Source organism: Salmo salar, chromosome 02 (assembly GCF_965601325.2).
Source record: "Salmo salar chromosome 02, fSalSal1, whole genome shotgun sequence".
NCBI lineage: Eukaryota > Metazoa > Chordata > Actinopteri > Salmoniformes > Salmonidae > Salmo > Salmo salar.
In genome coordinates, this window is record NC_138292.1 from 89301317 (window position 1) to 89320091 (window position 18775).

The 18775-nt window shown below is 39.3% G+C and overlaps 1 protein-coding gene across 1 annotated transcript; it reads right to left on the minus strand.

Annotated features, from left to right (window-relative positions):
• Positions 1–5146: 5146 nt before the first annotated feature.
• LOC106595862 (uncharacterized) lies at positions 5147–18455 on the minus strand. Its single transcript, XM_045713473.2, has 2 exons — positions 17824–18455; positions 5147–8077 (listed from the first exon to the last, which is right to left on the minus strand). The coding sequence occupies exons 1-2, from the start codon at positions 18224–18226 to the stop codon at positions 6669–6671; spliced, it is 1812 nt and encodes a 603-aa protein (XP_045569429.2). The 5' UTR covers positions 18227–18455; the 3' UTR covers positions 5147–6668.
• Positions 18456–18775: the final 320 nt, after the last annotated feature.

Below are 18775 nucleotides of genomic sequence, written 5' to 3' on the forward strand. Positions count from 1 at the left end.
ACGGAACTGTCGTGAGTCGTTTTGTTATTTTTGTTTAAGTGTTCACGTTATTTTAATAAAAGAAGATGAGCACTCTACACGCTGCGCCTTGGTCCCCTTTGTACGACCCACGTTACACCATGACTGGTCATCACTATTGTCTCATTACTGTCTCTTTTTAGGATCATACCTCTCTCTTCCAACTTCATATCCAATTCAACCTGGACAATTCTCATCTCATGTTCTTCCTTCAGATATTTCATTTTATGCTCATGAAATTCTCTGGTTAACGTTTCATGCATGGTCATCTTCTTTGTTCTCTGCTGAAAGGTGGTGGCAGAATCTTCTCTCAGGGATGTTATAGCAGATGTCGAGGGTTCACACTCACTGTGTACTGGCTCTTCCAACCTGTTCACATTACACCCTCACTGTGTACTGGCTCTTCCAACCTGTTCACATTACACCCTCACTGTGTACTGGCTCTTCCAACCTGTTCACATTACACCCTCACTGTGTACTGGCTCTTCCAACCTGTTCACATTCCACCCTCACTGTGAACTGGCTCTTCCAACCTGTTCACATTCCACCCTCACTGTGTACTGGCTCTTCCAACCTGTTCACATTACACCCTCACTGTGTACTGGCTCTTCCAACCTGTTCACATTACACCCTCACTGTGTGCTCTTCCAACCTGTTCACATCACACCCTCACTGTGTACTGGCTCTTCCAACCTGTTGGTGATCATCTGGTATATCATCCAGAGGTTGGTCATCATCTGGTATACCATCCAGAGGTTGGTCATCGTCTGGTATATCATCCAGAGGTTGGTCATCATCTGGTATACCATCCAGAGGTTGGTCATCATCTGGTATACTATCCAGAGGTTGGTCATCATCTGGTATACCATCCAGAGGTTGGTCATCATCTGGTATACCATCCAGAGGATGGTCATCATCTGGTATACCGTCCAGAGGTAGGTCATCATCTGGTATACCATCCAGAGGTTGGTCATCATCTGGTATACCATCCAGAGGTTGGTCATCGTCTGGTATACCATCCAGAGGTTGGTCATCGTCTGGTATACCATCCAGAGGTTGGTCATCATCTGGTATACCATCCAGAGGTTGGTCATCATCTGGTATACCATCCAGAGGTTGCTACTGCTCTATTATTCCAGACAGGAAGTCACTCAATTCATCAGTGTTGTGTTGTTTTGGTGGTCCATCACCAGTAGTAAATCTCTCTCTTCTGATCTCTGCTTTCTCTCTTTTTAAACCCAGTTTAAGGTTCTTCCACAGAGTCTGTAAAAGGCAGATATCATTTAAAACCTGTTGGGGCTACAGGTTAGCAATGAACCCCGAGTCGGGATTGCTAACAAGGCTGGAAATTCAAAACATCAAAAATCTAATAATTTCAATTTCTCAAACAATCAACTATTTTACACGACTTAAAAGATAAACATCTCCTTAATCTAACCACATTGTTCGATTTTCAAAGAGGCTTTACGGCAAAAGCATAAAGTTAGATTATGTTAGGACAGTACATAGCCACAAAAGTACAAACATCCATTTTCAATTCAAGGTCAGGCGTCACCAAAAGCAGAAACCAGCTACAATTATGTACTAACCTTTGTCAATCTCCATCAGATGACACTCCTAGGACATTATGTTATACAATACATGCATTTTTTGTTCCATCAAGTTCATATTTATATCCAAAAACAGCATTTTACAGTAGCGTGAAATTCAGATTTTTTTCTTCTCTGAAATGCCTCCGGTGAACATAACAAAATTACTATTCGAAAACATTGGTAAATTATAATATTGTCATTCAAAGAATAATATATTATCATCTCGTAATTGCTACCGAATGGCCAGATCTCAAAATAACTTTACTGGGAAATCACATTTTGCAATAAACGGGGTGTTATGCTAAGAACAATATGCTATGCTATACAGTTAGCATAATCTAAAATCGATAATAACATTGTAAATATCCCTTTACCTTTGATTATCTCCATCAGAAGGCAGGCATCCCAGGTCCGGAAGGCATCCCAGGTCCGGAACAAATGTGGTTTCTTTTGACAAAGTTCATAATTTATGTCCAAATAACACCAAGTACTTAGCGTTCTTTATGCTCCCACAAACGTGGTGGGGGAGTGTAAAATCACGCCGAAAAGCTAAAAAAAACCTAGTAAATAATCTATTTATGTTCGTTCAATCATGTCAAATGTTGTTTAGCATTAATCTTTTGGTCCATTTTTAACGTTAAACATCAGTAATATTTTCACACAACCTATCCTATGTCTAGATAAACAATGATGACAAACTCACGCTTCTCAGATTTATGCGCAGGCGCAAAAAAATGAAGTGATGACATGTCAACTTCCTTGGATTCTAATTTGCTCTCTGTTTATCATAGACGCTTCAAACAACTTTATAAAGATCGTTGACATCTAGTGGAAGCCGTAGGTGTTGCGAAATGAATCCTTTCTCACTATGGTATCTATAAAACAATGACACTAAATAGTACAGTCACAAAATTCAAACATTGTTTGGATCTATTTTTCACAGGTTTTTGCCTGCAATATGAGTTTTGTTATACTTACAGACACCATTCAAACTGTTTTAGAAAATTCAGAGTGTTTTCTATCCGAATGTGTTAATAATATGCATATCCTAGCTTCTGAGTTGGTGTAGGAGGCAGTTAAAAATGGGCACATATTTTTTTCAAAATGTCTCAATACTGCCCCCGAGCCCCAACAGGTTTTAATAATAAAAGTGATGTAAAAAAAATATGAATATGAGAAATCCTGATAATAATGCAAATATCTCCCCTGAAGTTGTTTCTTCTTGTAATCCTGATAATAATGCAGATATCTCACCTCTAGTTGTTGTTTCTTCTTGTAATCCTGATAATAATGCAGATATCTCACCTCTAGTTGTTGTTTCTTCTTGTAATCCTGATAATAATGCAGATATCTCACCTCTAGTTGTTGTTTCTTCTTGTAATCCTGATAATAATGCAGATATCTCACCTCTAGTTGTTGTTTCTTCTTGTAATCCTGATAATAATGCAGATATCTCACCTCTAGTTGTTGTTTCTTCTTGTAATCCTGATAATAATGCAGATATCTCACCTCTAGTTGTTGTTTCTTCTTGTAATCCTGATAATAATGCAGATATCTCACCTCTAGCCCTGGCACCCCAATGGTGGAACAAGCTCCCTCACGACGCCAGGACAGCGGAGTCAATCACCACCTTCCGTAGACACCTGAAACCCCACCTCTTTAAGGAATACCTGGGATAGGATATAGTAATCCTTCTAACCCCCCCCCCAAAAAAATTATATATATAGATGTACTATTGTAAAGTGGTTGTTCCACTGGATATCATAAGGTGAATGCACCAATTTGTAAGTCGCTCTGGATAAGAGCGTCTGCTAAATGACGTAAATGTAAATGTAGCTGTTGTTTCTTCTTGTAATCCTGATAATAATGCAGATATCTCACCTCTAGTTGTTGTTACTTCTTGTAATCCTGATAATAATGCAGATATCTCACCTCTAGTTGTTGTTTCTTGTTGTAATCCTGATAATAATGCAGATATCTCACCTCTAGTTGTTGTTTCTTCTTGTAATCCTGATAATAATGCAGATATCTCATCTCTAGTTGTTGTTTCTTCTTGTAATCCTGATAATAATGCAGATATCTCACCTCTAGTTGTTGTTTCTTCTTGTAATCCTGATAATAATGCAGATATCTCACCTCTAGTTGTTGTTTCTTCTTGTAATCCTGATAATAATGCAGATATCTCACCTCTAGTTGTTGTTACTTCTTGTAATCCTGATAATAATGCAGATATCTCATCTCTAGTTGTTGTTTCTTCTTGTAATCCTGATAATAATGCAGATATCTCACCTCTAGTTGTTGTTTCTTCTTGTAATCCTGATAATAATGTAGATATCTCACCTCTAGTTGTTGTTTCTTCTTGTAATCCTGATAATAATGCAGATATCTCACCTCTAGTTGTTGTTTCTTGTAATCCTGATAATAATGTAGATATCTCACCTCTAGTTGTTGTTTCTTGTTGTAATCCTGATAATAATGCAGATATCTCACCTGAAGTTGTTGTTTCTTCTTGTAATCCTGATAATAATGCAGATATCTCATCTCTAGTTGTTGTACTCTTCATGTGGTTACATTTCCATTGAATTCAGTGCAAATTGCAGCCCAACCCTCTTGTTCTACTGCTCAGTAGCAGCAGTGTGGTTTTTACCCTTCAATAACTGGATGGTTTGACAACATTTGTTTTGGAGTGTTTTTTCATGCACACAAAAGTTTTTTGGAACAAATTATTTTTGCCTCTGCCATTGTTTCGTCTCAAGATTCACACCAGTATTGGTGTTTTCTATTCCGGGTTTTAATGAGCACCACTAGACCAACAGCATGTGTTCATACTGAACCTAATCAGGTTCAACCCAGGTGTTCATACGGAACCTAATCAGGATTAACCCAGGTGTTCATACGGAACCTAAATCAGGCTTAACCCAGGTGTTCATACTGAACCTAATCAGGATTAACCCAGGTGTTCATACTGAACCTAATCAGGCTTAACCCAGGTGTTCAAACTGCACCTAATTAGGATTAACCCAGGTGTTCTCATTTAGGCTTACTTACCTTACTCCAGGACTCTAGTCTCTGACTAACTAAGCCAAGTTCAGGAAAGCTATTTAATTGTCCTAGTTTATCAAGTCCTGGCTTAATCTAAGCCCTGCAGGGTCTGAATGAAATGTCTGATTTTGACGTATTGTTGATTTCAAAACCTTTCAGTTTCAACAAATGCACTGGGTTGGTTGAAAAGTGATACTGTTTTGACATAGTGGAAGATACACTGAATTGATACTGTTTTTCATACTAAGATGGACTAAAATACGTGTTCATTGGTTATGCAAGAGGGCGTCAGGTAGCCTAGTGGTTAGAGCTGACAAGGTAAAAATATGTTGTCCTGCCCCTTAACAAGGCAGTTAACCCACTGTTCCCTGGTAGGAAATCATTGTAAATAAGAATTGTTCTTAACTGACTTGCCTAGTTAAATAAAGGTTAAATAAAATAAAAAATTAAGTCTGTTGATTGTCAGTCATTGGGTTAATTTATTTTGCAATATGTTCAAATTAAATCAAGCTTTATTTACACAGCACATAGACATGGATGCTTCACAGGAAAAAACAAATAAAAGACAATGAAAATTAACAAAATAAACAGAAATATTTAGTACACAACAAACAGAAGACTAACAACTGAAAGACTAATAAGCACCCTAAGGAAATGCCATTGATTAAAATATTAACAATTGGATGCAATATTCAACCATAACGAGATGGACAAGCCAGCACAGGTGTAACACATATTGACTAACGAGCTGACACCAATCAGTGCGTCCTACGTGCTAACGTTCCCTCCTTTTTCTTTCTATAGAATCCTAAAACTCACTAGCTTCTAGAACTCTCATCCCCTTGGAACGAGCACAAACAAAACTCATCTCCAATAGGTGCAGTCAAAATAAATTGTGATCCATGGCAACGCACTGGCTAAACGCAAAACACAAATCTTTTCAGGGTTCACTAGATAGGCATGTTGTTGGATCAGGCCCAGTCCCCAATGTCATGCTCTAGTACATTTGGATTGGCACATCTGAGAATAAACCCTGATATTCTAAAAGCAGGGCAACAATGTCAATATAATTGTACCAAAAAATTGTCAGTTGGTTGGATAAATAATTATCATTACTAAATGTTACATGAAATGTAAATATGAAATAGCCCCAGTGTCAAAACACAGTTTTAAAGTGTCCAAATCAATAACCAATATGCAGAAACAGTTTGGGATGAATTGAAAACGGAAACATAAAATGTGCTATATACACAAACATCTGCCACAATAATCATATTACTTGTATTTATTTAAACAAGCACCTTATAAACTGCACTAGCACCAAAAACGCTGTTGTTTTGACAAGTAGCAATAAATCACTGATATCGATTAGGGGGGAAATCAGGTTGTAGGTGATGTTGAAACTAACACAACTAAACAAAACACATGGAAATGGGAGATATATTTTACCTCACTGGTTAGAGGACAACCTGCAGAAGACAGTCAGCTACATTTTGGAGTGATGCATTTAAATGTAGGGGGTCGCTGAACAAAGGAACACTTATTTGTCATAACTCATCAATATCATGCTAAAATCATTTGTGCGAGAGGAGGGAGATGAGGTTGAACATCCTGATAAAACTAACAGCTCACAAACCACACGGAATCTGGGAATAATGTTTACATCCCTGGTTAGAAGACAATTTGTAGAAAACAGCTAGCTACATTTTGAAGTGTTGCATTTTGCTTCAAGAGGGTCACCAACGTGGTAAGTGTAACACAGCTCTTTTTTTGTTAGTCACTTTTTGTTAAATCACATAAATAGTAACTCTTCATATTCAGAGCCTGGATTTTCCCCCTGAAGCCAATATCATATGTTTAAATCAATAGAACAGGGGACAAACGTTTATTGTACATTGTGACATCATTAAAATACTCCTACAATGTTAAAACATTCTACATTGTGACATTAATTCATTGATATCATGAAACAACTCCATCTATTTTCTGATATTTGATCAGAGATCTTTTAGCAGATTATCTCTGGTCACAGCTAAGAGATTTCTCTCCTCTGTGTGTTCTCTGGTGTACTGTCAGACCGCTAGATGAAACATAACTCTTCCCACATTGACCACAGCTATAAGGTTTATCTCCTGTGTGTATTCTCTGGTGTTTAGTCAGACTGGTAGAGTCAGTAAAACTCTTTTCACATTGACCACAGCTATAAGGTTTATCTCCTGTGTGTGTTCTCTGGTGTCGTGTCAGATGGCTAGATGTAATAAAGCTCTTCCCACATTGACCACAGCTATAAGGTTTATCTCCTGTGTGTGTTTTCTGGTGCATCTTCAAATTCTGTGAAGTTGAGAATCTTTTTCCACAATCTGAACAGTGGAATGGTTTCTCTCCTGTGTGTACTCGCTGGTGTCTAGTCAGATTGCCAGACGCAGCAAAACTCTTTCCACATTGATCACAGCTATAAGCTTTCTCTCCTGTATGTGTTCTCTGGTGTCGAGTCAGATTGCCAGATGCAGGAAAACTCTTTCCACATTGATCACAGCTATAAGATTTCTCTCCTGTGTGTATTCTCTGGTGCACTGTCAGATCTGTAGATTTAACAAAACTCTTCCCACATTGACCACAGCTATAGGATTTTTCTCCTGTGTGTATTCTCTGGTGTTTAGTAAGACTGCTAGAGTTAGTAAAACTCTTCCCACATTTATCACAGCTATACGATTTCTCTCCTGTGTGTATTCTCTGGTGTCGAGTCAGCTGGCCAAATTGAACAAAACTCTTCCCACATTGACCACAGCTATAAGGTTTTTCTCCTGTGTGTATTCTCTGGTGTAGAGTCAGACTGCTAGAGTTAGTAAAGCTTTTCCCACATTGATCACAGCTATAAGGTTTCTCTCCTGTGTGTGTTCTCTTGTGTAATGAGAGCTGGCTAGATTGAACAAAACTCTTCCCACATTGAGTACAGCTATAAGGTTTCTCTCCTGTGTGTCTTCTCTGGTGCACTGTCAGATGGCTAGATTGACCAAAACTTTTCTCACATTGACCACAGCTATAAGGTTTCTCTCCTGTGTGTATTCTCTGGTGCACTGTCAGATCTCTAGATTTTACAAAACTCTTCCCACATTGACTACAGCTATAAGGTTTATCTACTGTGTGTATTCTCTGGTGTTTAGTCAGACTGCTAGAGTCAGTAAAACTCATCCCACATTGAGTACAGCTAAAAGATTTCTCTCCTGTGTGGATTCTCTGATGAATTTTAATGCCTGATGAGGTGAATCTCTTCCCACAGTCAGAGCAGCAGTGAGATATCTTCCCTATGGGTCTCTGCTGGTGTTTCTTGAGGAGTTCTGATCTGGAGAGACTCTTCTCTGCCTCGTCAGCATCATGATGTTGTTGAGGCTCCCCAGAGGATCCACGACTGTCCCGCCTCTCTCCTGTGTGAATGACAAAGTCAGACAGACGGTTAACCTGTTCGCTATAGGGGGCAGTCTTTTCACGGCCGGATGAAAAACGTACCCAAATTAAACAGCCTACTATTCGGGTCCAGAGTCAAATATTTACATATTATTAGTAGATTTGGATAGAAAACACTCTAAAGTTTCTAAAACTGTTTGAATGATGTCTGTGAGTATAACAGAACTCATATGGCAGGCAAAAACCTGAGAGGTATCCAGCCAGGAAGTAGGCACTCAGGGTTGTAGTCATTTCAAATTATGTTCTATCCAAACTACAACTTGCACTTCCTAAGGCTTCCACTAGATGTCAACAGTCATTAGAACCTTGTTTGAGGCTTCTACAATGCAATTTGATTGAATAATACCCGGAACAGTAAGTGGTCTCGCTGGGGTCACTGACTTACCTCGCGCGCTTTCACAAAGGGTTAGCCATTTTTCTTTTTCTTCTGTAATGAAACTGCTATTGTCCGGCTGGAATATTATCGAAATTCTACGTTAAAAACACCCTAAAGATTGATTGTGAACATGGTTTGACATGTTTCTACAAACGCTGAGGGAACATTATAACTTTTCGTCGACGGTGGATAGACGCACTTCATGCATTTTGGAATGGTGATCTGGACGCGCCATCAAAACAGATTTATTTAGACATAAATGATGGACTTTATCGAACAAATTAACATTTCTGTGGAAGTGGGAGTCCTTCCGAGTGCATTCAGCCGAAGATCAGCAAAGGTAAGAAAATATTTTAAACATATTTCAGAGTTTTGTGGATGCCGTGGCTGGACGGCTAACTGTATAGCTTGGATTGATGACGTGGCTCAGTACTCAGAATATTGAACAATGTGCTTTCTCCGTAAAGTTATTTTGAAATCTGACAAAGCGGCTGCGTAAAGGAGTAGTTTATCTATAATTCTTTAACCTGTCTAGGGTATGTGGGACGAAATCGTCCCACCTAGTCAACAGCCAGTGGAATCGAGTGGCGCGATATTCAAATACCTTAAAAATGCTATTACTTCAATTTCTCAAACATATGACTATTTTACACCATTTTAAAGACAAGACGCTCCTTTATCTAACCACATTGTCCGATTTCAAAAAGGCTTTACAACGAAAGCAAAATATTAGATTATGTCAGGAGAGTACCCAGCCAGAAATAATCAGACACCCATTTTTCAAGCTAGCATATAATGTCACACTCCTAGGACATTATGTTATACAATACATGCATGTTTTGTTCAATCAAGTTCATATTTATATCAAAAACCAGCTTTTTACATTAGCATGTGACGTTCAGAACTAGCAAACATACCGAAAACTTCTGGTGAATTTACTAAATTACTCACGATAAACTATCACAAAAAACATAACAATTATTTTAAGAATTATAGATACAGAACTCCTTTATGCAATCGCGGTGTCAAATTTTAAAATAGCTTTTCGACAAAAGCACATTTTGCAATATTCTGAGTAGATAGCTCGGCATCACGGGCTAGCTAATTTGACACCCACCAAGTTTGGCGTTCACTAAACTCAGAATTACTATAAGAAAAATTGGATTACCTTTGCTGTTCTTCATCAGAATGCACTCCCAGGACTTCTACTTCATCCACAAATGTTGTTTTGGTTCAAAATAATCCATAGTTATGTTCAAATATCCTTTGTTTTGTTCTTGCGTTTAAGACACTATCCGAACGGTGACGCGCGAACGCATGTCGTGACAAAAAAAATCAAAATATTCCATTACCGTACTTCGAAGCATGTCAAACGCTGTTTAAAATCAATTTTTATGCGATTTTTCTCGGAAAATAGCGATAATATTCCGACCGGGAGACGTCTTTTTCGTTCAAAGACTGAAAATGTAAAATGGACTCTTCACGTGCACGCGTACGCTCGTCTCATTGTTCTCAGATCGACCACTATCCAAATGCGCTACTGTTTTTCAGCCAGGGACTGTAGAGGCATCATTCAACATTCTGGCGCCTTCTGAGAGCCTATGGGAGCCTTAGAAAATGTCACGTTACAGCAGAGATCCTCTGTTTTCGATAAAGAGGGTATAGAAGGCCAAGAAATGGTCAGAGAGGGCACTTCCTGTACAGAATCTTCTCAGGTTTTGGCCTGCCATATGAGTTCTGTTATACTCACAGACACCATTCAAACAGTTTTAGAAACTTTAGGGTGTTTTCTATCCAAATCAAACAAGTATATGCATATTCTAGTTTCTGGGCAGTAGTAATAACCAGATTAACCTCTTGCTTCTAGGCGTTCCGCTGGCGGAACCCCTAGCCAACAGCCAATGGGATAGCAGGGCGCGAAATACAAAACATCAAAAATGTTATAATTAACATTTCTCAAACATACGACTATTTTACACCATTTGAAAGATACACACACTTCTCCTTAATCACACCACATTGTCTGATTTCAAAAAGGCTTTACGGTGAAAGCAAAACATTAGATTATGTTAGGCTACCACCCCAGCAAATAAACAACAGCACAGCCATTTTCCAAGCAAGGGTAGCCGTCCAAAAGCAGAAAACCAGCTAAAATGATGCACTAACCTTTGACGATCTTCATCAGATGACACTCCTAGGACATTATGTTAGACAATACATTCATTTGTTGTTCTATCAGGTTCATATTTATATTAAAAAAAAAACATTTTACATTGGTGCATGACGTTCAGAAAATGGGCACATCAATTTACAGAAATACTCATCATAAACGTTGACAAAATATATAACAATTCATTAACCTCTCTAGGGTAGGGGGCAGTATTTTCACATCTGGATAAAAAACGTACCCGATTTAAAGGCCCACAACAGCAGAAATCCATTGTTTATTTGAGGTAAAAGGTGATGCCCAGATCATACCCATGAACTTGTACAACGATTGACTTCTGTTAAAATATTTGACCATTAAGACAGTCAACTTACCAACAATCATATTTTGTCTTGTTTTCACATTAGTAGTAACTAGAAATAAGTTATTAAAGTTGTTGAAATCCTAAGCAGTGTGCCAGACGACTTTTGGTCTCCAATATAGGCTCCTTTCTGTGTTTGCTAAAATTGCAGCACGAGGGCAAAGCACACACAATTTGATTGCAGAAACACCTCCCTGCAAATGAGGAAACCGCTAGATATGGATGTAGTATATCTGCCTGGAGCAAAAAATGATGAGCAAAGATTTTAGTTTCTCACAATGTATTCTGAATATTACAGCGAAAGATCAGGAGTGCTACTCAAGGAAACTCACATTAAGCTGTGTCTGTTCACTAATTCACCACCGTGGGGGAAAACTCAGGGGAGTTCTCATAGTCTGACAGCAAAAATAGCCTCCATTTCCAGGTTGCTTATGAGTGCATTTCACATTACTTTTGGATTATAATTGTAAGGCTCGCTTGAATCACCTGCTTAATATGTTTGTGTTATTGTCCCAAATCAAATGCTTTATACTTAAAAAAAACACTTCAACTAGAAAAATGCTTTGGTTAGTTTTGCCATCAGCCTGACAATGAGGGTTTGAACACTAATTGTTTAAGAAATTGGCCCATAACTTCACCTAACAATAACATAGACCTACTGTAGGACCCATAACATCACCTAACAATAACATAGACCTACTGTAGGACCCATAACATCACCTAACAATAACATAGACCTACTGTAGGACCCATAACTTCACCTAACAACAACATAGACCTAGGACTATAAATCATTTAATATTTCAGGTGAAACATGGAAACTAAAATGTCTTTGTCATGACATTTCATAACCTGATCACCAGATCATTTTGTGAATAATCCCACTAGGCTACTCTGTAATGTGTTGTCATTCTAAATGTCCTGAATAAAAGAAAATATCTCTGTGTGTTGTGCAATAGACTATCCATCAAGGAACAGTTCTCAACACATTATGAGCTAAGTATCTCTGTGTCCAGACAGACTAATGAGACCCTACTGTAAATCAAGTAGACAATAACACATTATAAACATCAATTTGTTTGAGATATTGGATCCAACATGGAGCACGGCATAACTGTCTTTACCGGTGTAATGAATGAAGAAGCACATTTGACTGGCATGCGGAAATGATTTCCTGGATCAGCTGATGATAGTTACATTACATTTAAGTCGTTTAGCAGACGCTCTTATCCAGAGCGACTTACAAATTGGTGCATTCACCTTATGATATCCAGTGGAACAACCACTTTACAATAGTGCATCTAAATCTTTTAAGGGGGGGGGGGGGTTAGAAGGATTACTTTATCCTATCCTAGGTATTCCTTAAAGAGGTGGGGTTTCAGGTGTCTCCGGAAGGTGGTGATTGACTCCGCTGTCCTGGCGTCGTGAGGGAGCTTGTTCCGCCATTGGGGTGTCAGAGCAGCGAACAGTTTTGACTGGGCTGAGCGGGAACTGTGCTTCCTCAGAGGTAGGGGGGCCAGCAGGCCAGAGGTGGATGAACGCAGTGCCCTTGTTTGGGTGTAGGGCCTGATCAGAGCCTGAAGGTATGGAGGTGCCGTTCCCTTCACAGCTCCGTAGGCAATCACCATGGTCTTGTAGCGGATGCGAGCTTCAACTGGAAGCCAGTGGAGAGAGCGGAGGAGCGGGGTGACGTGAGAGAACTTGGGAAGGTTGAACACGTGACTAACTAAACAGCTACAGTATTATGTGTAATTATTGAAGAACCACGTTAATGACAGTATCCATTTGGGTGTTGTCAATAAAGTTAAGGTGACTCTTGGTTAGAACCATTGGATTAAGCAAACTCTGAAATGATTTAGGATTTCTGTGCCCATGAAAACTGTTTTCCCAGCGTAATATAAGGAGACACTAAATGTTACGTAGTTAGAGTGCATTTCAGAGACCTGAATACAAAAATCTGTCCGACAGCAAGATCCAGTATTTAACCTCTTGGGGCTAGGTGGGACGCTAGCGTGCCACCTGTGGTGCACTCCATCAACAGCAGGTGCATTTCAAGAGCGGCAAATTTGAATCCAAATAAATGTCAAAATTCAAATTTTTCAAAAATACAACTATGTTACACCATTTGAAAGATAAACATCTCCTTAATCTAACCACGTTTTACGATTTCAAAAAGGTTTTACGGCGAAAGCATAAATTTAGAGTATGTTAGGACAGTACATTTACAAGAGTTGTGTGTAATGTTTTGTCAAGTCAAAGACAGGGTCACCAAAACCATAAAACCAGCTAAAATGATACACTAACCTTTTACAATCTCCATCAGATGACACTCCTAGGACATTATGTTAGACAATGCATGCATTTTTAGTTCTATCAAGTTCATATTTATATACAAAAACAGCGTTTTACTATGGCATTGATGTTGAGGAAATCGTTTCCCTCCAATAACCGGCAGTCAAGTCAGCGTCACAAATTAAATAATTAAAATTAGAAAACATTGGTAAAATATTATATTGTCATTTAAAGAATTATAGATTTACATCTTTTGAACGCAATCAACTTGCCAGATTTAAAAATAACCTTACTGGGAAATCACACTTTGCAATAATCTGAGCACTGTGCCCAGAAAAGTACGCGTTGCGATACAGACTAGACGTCATGTTGGCGAGATCTAAAATCGAAAATACTATGTAAATAATCCATTACCTTTGATTCTCTTCATCAGATGTCACTTCCAGGTATCACAGGTCCATAACGAATGTAGTTTTGTTCAAAAAAGCTCATCATTTATGTCCAAAAATCTCCGTCTCGTTAGCACATGATGTAAGCCAGCCGGACTTCTCGTCATGAACGAGGGGAAAAAATATATTTCCGTTCGTTCAAACATGTCAAACGTTGTATAGCATAAATCATTAGGGCCTTTTTTAACCAGAACATGAATAATATTCAAGGTGGACGAATGCATAGCCTTTTATAACGTATTGGAACGAGGGTACCCAACATGAAGTAGCGCGCCAGGTGTCTAATGGGACATCACCGTTCCATGGCTCTTGTTCGGTCAGATCTCCCTCCAGAAGACTCAAAACACTTTGTAAAGGCTGGTGACATCTAGTGGAAGCAATAGGAAGTGCCAAAATATTCCTAAACCCCTGTGTTTTTCAATGGGATAGGTTTAAAGTCAATACAACACATCAGGTATCCACTTCCTGTCAGAAAATGTCTCAGGGTTTTGCCTGCCAAATGAGTTCTGTTATACTCACAGACACCATTCAAACAGTTTTGGAAACTTTAGAGTGTTTTCTATCCATATATAATAAGTATATGCATATTCTAGTTACTGGGTAGGATTAGTAACCAGATTAAATCGGGTACATTTTTTTTATCCAGACGTGCAAATGCTGCCCCCTAGACCCAACAGGTTAAGTTTATCATATGACAAGCTTAACGTTATGACTATAACTACTGTTCCCTGAAGGAGGGAAACTAGGTACAACATACTATTAAATTCACGCCTCGCTGGAAGCCCCGCGTTCCACAGGTGATGAGCGTGAGGCTTGGATTTATTCCTTAAATGTAACACCTCACTTCACTGACCCAGGAAGTGGCGGGGCCAAACAGGTGTTGTAACTCGTTCATATCCTGTTAGGGCTAGGGGGCAGTATTGACACGGCTGGATAAAAAACATACCCGATTTAATCTGGTTACCACTCCTACCCAGTAACTAGAATATGCATATACTTATTACATATGGATAGAAAACACCCTACATTTTCTAAAACTGTTTGAATGGTGTCTGTGAGTATAACAGAACTCAAATGGCAGGTCAAAACCTGAGAGATTCCTTTACAGGAAGTGGCCTGTCTGACCATTTCTTGAACTTGTTTTCCATCTCTATCATTTACTAAGGATCTCTGCTCTAACGTGACACTTCCCACGTCTTCCATAGGCTCTCAGAGCCCGGGAAAAAACAGAATGTCGTCATTCCAGCCCCAGGCTGAAACACATTATCGCCTTTCTCAAGTGGCCGATCAAGGGACACTGGCTTATGCGCGTGACCCCGACCGCCCCCGCCTTTGGGATTTTTTCCTCTGTTTGCCGAAAAGGAGATTCCCTGTCGGAATATTATCGCTTTTCTACGAGAAAAATGTCGTAAAAATTGATTTTAAACAGCGGTTGACATGCTTCGAAGTACGGTAATGGAATACTTAGAATTTTATTGTCACGAATTGCGCCATGCGCGCGACACTTCTTTACTATTTCGGATAGTGTCTGGAACGCACGAACAAAACGCCGCTATTCGGATATAACGATGGATTATTTTGGACCAAACCAACATTTGTTATTGAAGTAGCAGTCCTGGGTGTGTATTCTGACGAAGACAACAAAAGGTAATCAAACTTTTATAATAGTAAATATGATTATGGTGAGTGCTAAACTTGCCGGGTGTCTAAATAGCGAGCCCGTGATGTACTTAGAATATTGCAAAATGTGCTTTCACCAAAAAGCTATTTTAAAATCGGACATATCGAGTGCATAGAGGAGGTCTGTATCTATAATTCTTAAAATAATTGTTATGCTTTTTGTGAACGTTTATCGTGAGTAATTTAGTAAAATGTTAGCGAATTCCCCGGAAGTTTGCGGGGGGTATGCTAGTTCTGAACGTCACATGCTAATGTAAAAAGCTGGTTTTTGATATAAATATGAACTTGATTGAACAAAACATGCATGTATTGTATAACATAATGTCCTAGGGTTGTCATCTGATGAAGATCATCAAAGGTGAGTGCTGCATTTAGCTGTCTTCTGGGTTTTGGTGACATTATATGCTGGCTTGAAAAATGGGTGTCTGATTATTTCTGGCTTGGTACTCTGCTGACATAATCTAATGTTTTGCTTTCGTTGTAAAGCCTTTTTGAAATCGGACAGTGTGGTTAGATTAACGAGAGTCTTGTCTTTAAATGGCTGTAAAATAGTCATATGTTTGAGAAATTGAAGTAATACGATTTTTAAGGTTTTGAAAATCGCGCCACAGGATAGCAGTGGCTGTTACGTAGGTGGGACGAATTCGTCCCGCCTAGCCTAGAGAGGATATCTGGCACGCAGATCGGTGGAAATGGTCAGATAAATTGGTACTTCAAACGGAAATGGAAAATGTTTGCCTATTTTACCGGAAACTTCAGGAGCATAACGTCAGAATTAACGAAGGCCAGCAGCAGGTGGGGAATTGGTTATTTTCTTCTGGTTATATTGATCTCTGGCTTCCTCAAGTCATCTGTGTGTATTAATTATTTAATGAAACGCTTGAAGCATCAGTTCAAGTTCCACACATACAGTTGATTTTATTAAACACATGGGGTGTGTCTATGAAAAAATACACGTCATAACATTTCAACCAATCAATTGGTTGAAAGAAAATACAATTTTTTTAAATATCTGGGACAGCCCTAGAACATACAACAACATGCATTTCAGACAATACCTCACAATGACATCACAATACCCCATAAAAGTGTGAAAAAAGTTTACCAGTGGTTGTATCTCTCTAGGTCATGCCAGTAGGTTACAGTAGGTTGTATCTCTCTAGGTCATGCCAGTAGGTTACAGTAGGTTGTATCTCTCTAGGTCATGCCAGTAGCCTACAGTAGGTTGTATCTCTCTAGGTCATGCCAGTAGGCTAAAGTAGGTTGTATCCCTCTAGGTCATGCCAGTAGGTTAAAGTAGGTTGTAACTCTCTAGGTCATGCGAGTAGGTTACAGTAGGTTGTATCTCTCTAGGTCATGCTAGTAGGCTACAGTAGGTTGTATCCCTCTAGGTCATGCCAGTAGGTTAAAGTAGGTTGTAACTCTCTAGGTCATGCCAGTAGGTTAAAGTAGGTTGTAACTCTCTAGGTCATGCCAGTAGGTTAAAGTAGGTTGTAACTCTCTAGGTCATGCCAGTAGGTTACAGTAGGTTGTAACTCTCTAGGTCATGCCAGTAGGTTACAGTAGGTTGTAACTCTCTAGGTCATGCCAGTAGGTTACAGTAGGTTGTATCTCTCTAGGTCATGTCAGTAGGTTACAGTAGGTTGTATCTCTCTAGGTCATGCCAGTAGGCTACAGTAGGTTGTAACTCTCTAGGTCATGCCAGTAGGTTAGAGTAGGTTGTAACTCTCTAGGTCATGCCAGTAGGTTAGAGTAGGTTGTATCTCTCTAGGTCATGCCAGTAGGTTACAGTAGGTTGTAACTCTCTAGGTCATGCCAGGAGGTTACAGTAGGTTGTATCTCTCTAGGTCAGGCCAGTAGGCTACAGTAGGTTGTATCTCTGTAGGACATGCCAGTAGGTTACAGTAGGTTGTAACTCTCTAGGTCATGCCAGTAGGTTACAGTAGGTTGTATCCAAGTGGAAACAATTATCAACCCAATGTGGAAAGTGTTGAATTTGGTCAAAAACAAAATGAATGGCTTATTTGCTACGTGAGGTTTACTTGATCCAACAGAAGTTTCGTAATTCTTAAATTGTTATGTGGACACGTGACATACCGACAACTTTGATAAAAACACTATAGGAGTTGTCTCCAGATCGCTATGCATATTCATCACTACATGCCGTGCCCCGCAGTCTGCGGTCAGCAGATAGACCCTTCTCAAATATATATGTTAAGTCACTTTTCGGAAACGGAACGGAGAAAACAAGGGGTAGCTTGTTCTCTACGTCGTCTGATTCTAGACATATCAGTTATCATCCCAGGGCCCTCCGTTGAAGAGGTATTGACGAGCCAACTCCGAATATCCAAAGTTAAAAACAAATTGAAGGTGGTACTTACTGGTGTTAATCAGATCTCCTATCTCCACCTCTTCATCTTTCAATGTGACAGTAATCTCCCCTTCCTTCTTCACTCCAAAAACAGCACCATCCTCTTCTTCTTCCTCTTGTTTAACTGAAACGTCTTTCTCTTCTTCTTTCACTGTAACAGCCTCACCCTCTACTTCTTCTTTTACAGTAACATCCTCCTCCTCTTTCACTCTGAACGCGTCTTCCTCTTCTTTCACTGAAACGTCTTTCTCTTCTTCTTTCACTGTAACAGCCTCACCCTCTACTTCTTGTTTTACTGTAACATCCTCCTCTTCCTTCTCCTCTTTCACGACAATGTTCAGCCCCAGAGCTTCTTTCTCCGTCCAGCAGACCTCCTCGTCTTTAACAGGAGGGGAGTAGTTTAGGGAGCTCATGTTCGGGGATGTTAGCTAGCTAGCTATCATTAGCGACTACACTAATGCTAACTTAACCAGCCAGCTACTATAGCTGACTAATAAAAAATAACGTAATATTAAATTAAATAGGTTAACAAGTAGATACGACAGAAGTTTGTCTAAAACACAGTAGCTAATATAGACCGAAAGCGTATAAATAGCTTGAATCTTTCGGCTATGTTGGCTAGCAAGCTACCGAGGTGGTTGACGAGCTGTTTATGAAGAACCGTCGACTAGATTATACGTCACGCTGGCAGCATCGCCTGAAAGACGCACATCGCCGTCTGCTGACTGGACGCAGTTGAGGATCAGATTTTATTTTCAGACAAAGATTATTTTACATGGATTTAATTAAATAATACTATTATATTGAGACATACAAAGACCTGAATGTGTTGATTGATTAGTGCGACTAAAAAAATGTTTACTACAGCACATTTAAGGCAGGTTCATTCAGTCAAACAACATCTAAATAAGTAGCCAGCTACTGTAGGTCTATACTGCTCCTACATGGTGTAACAATACATC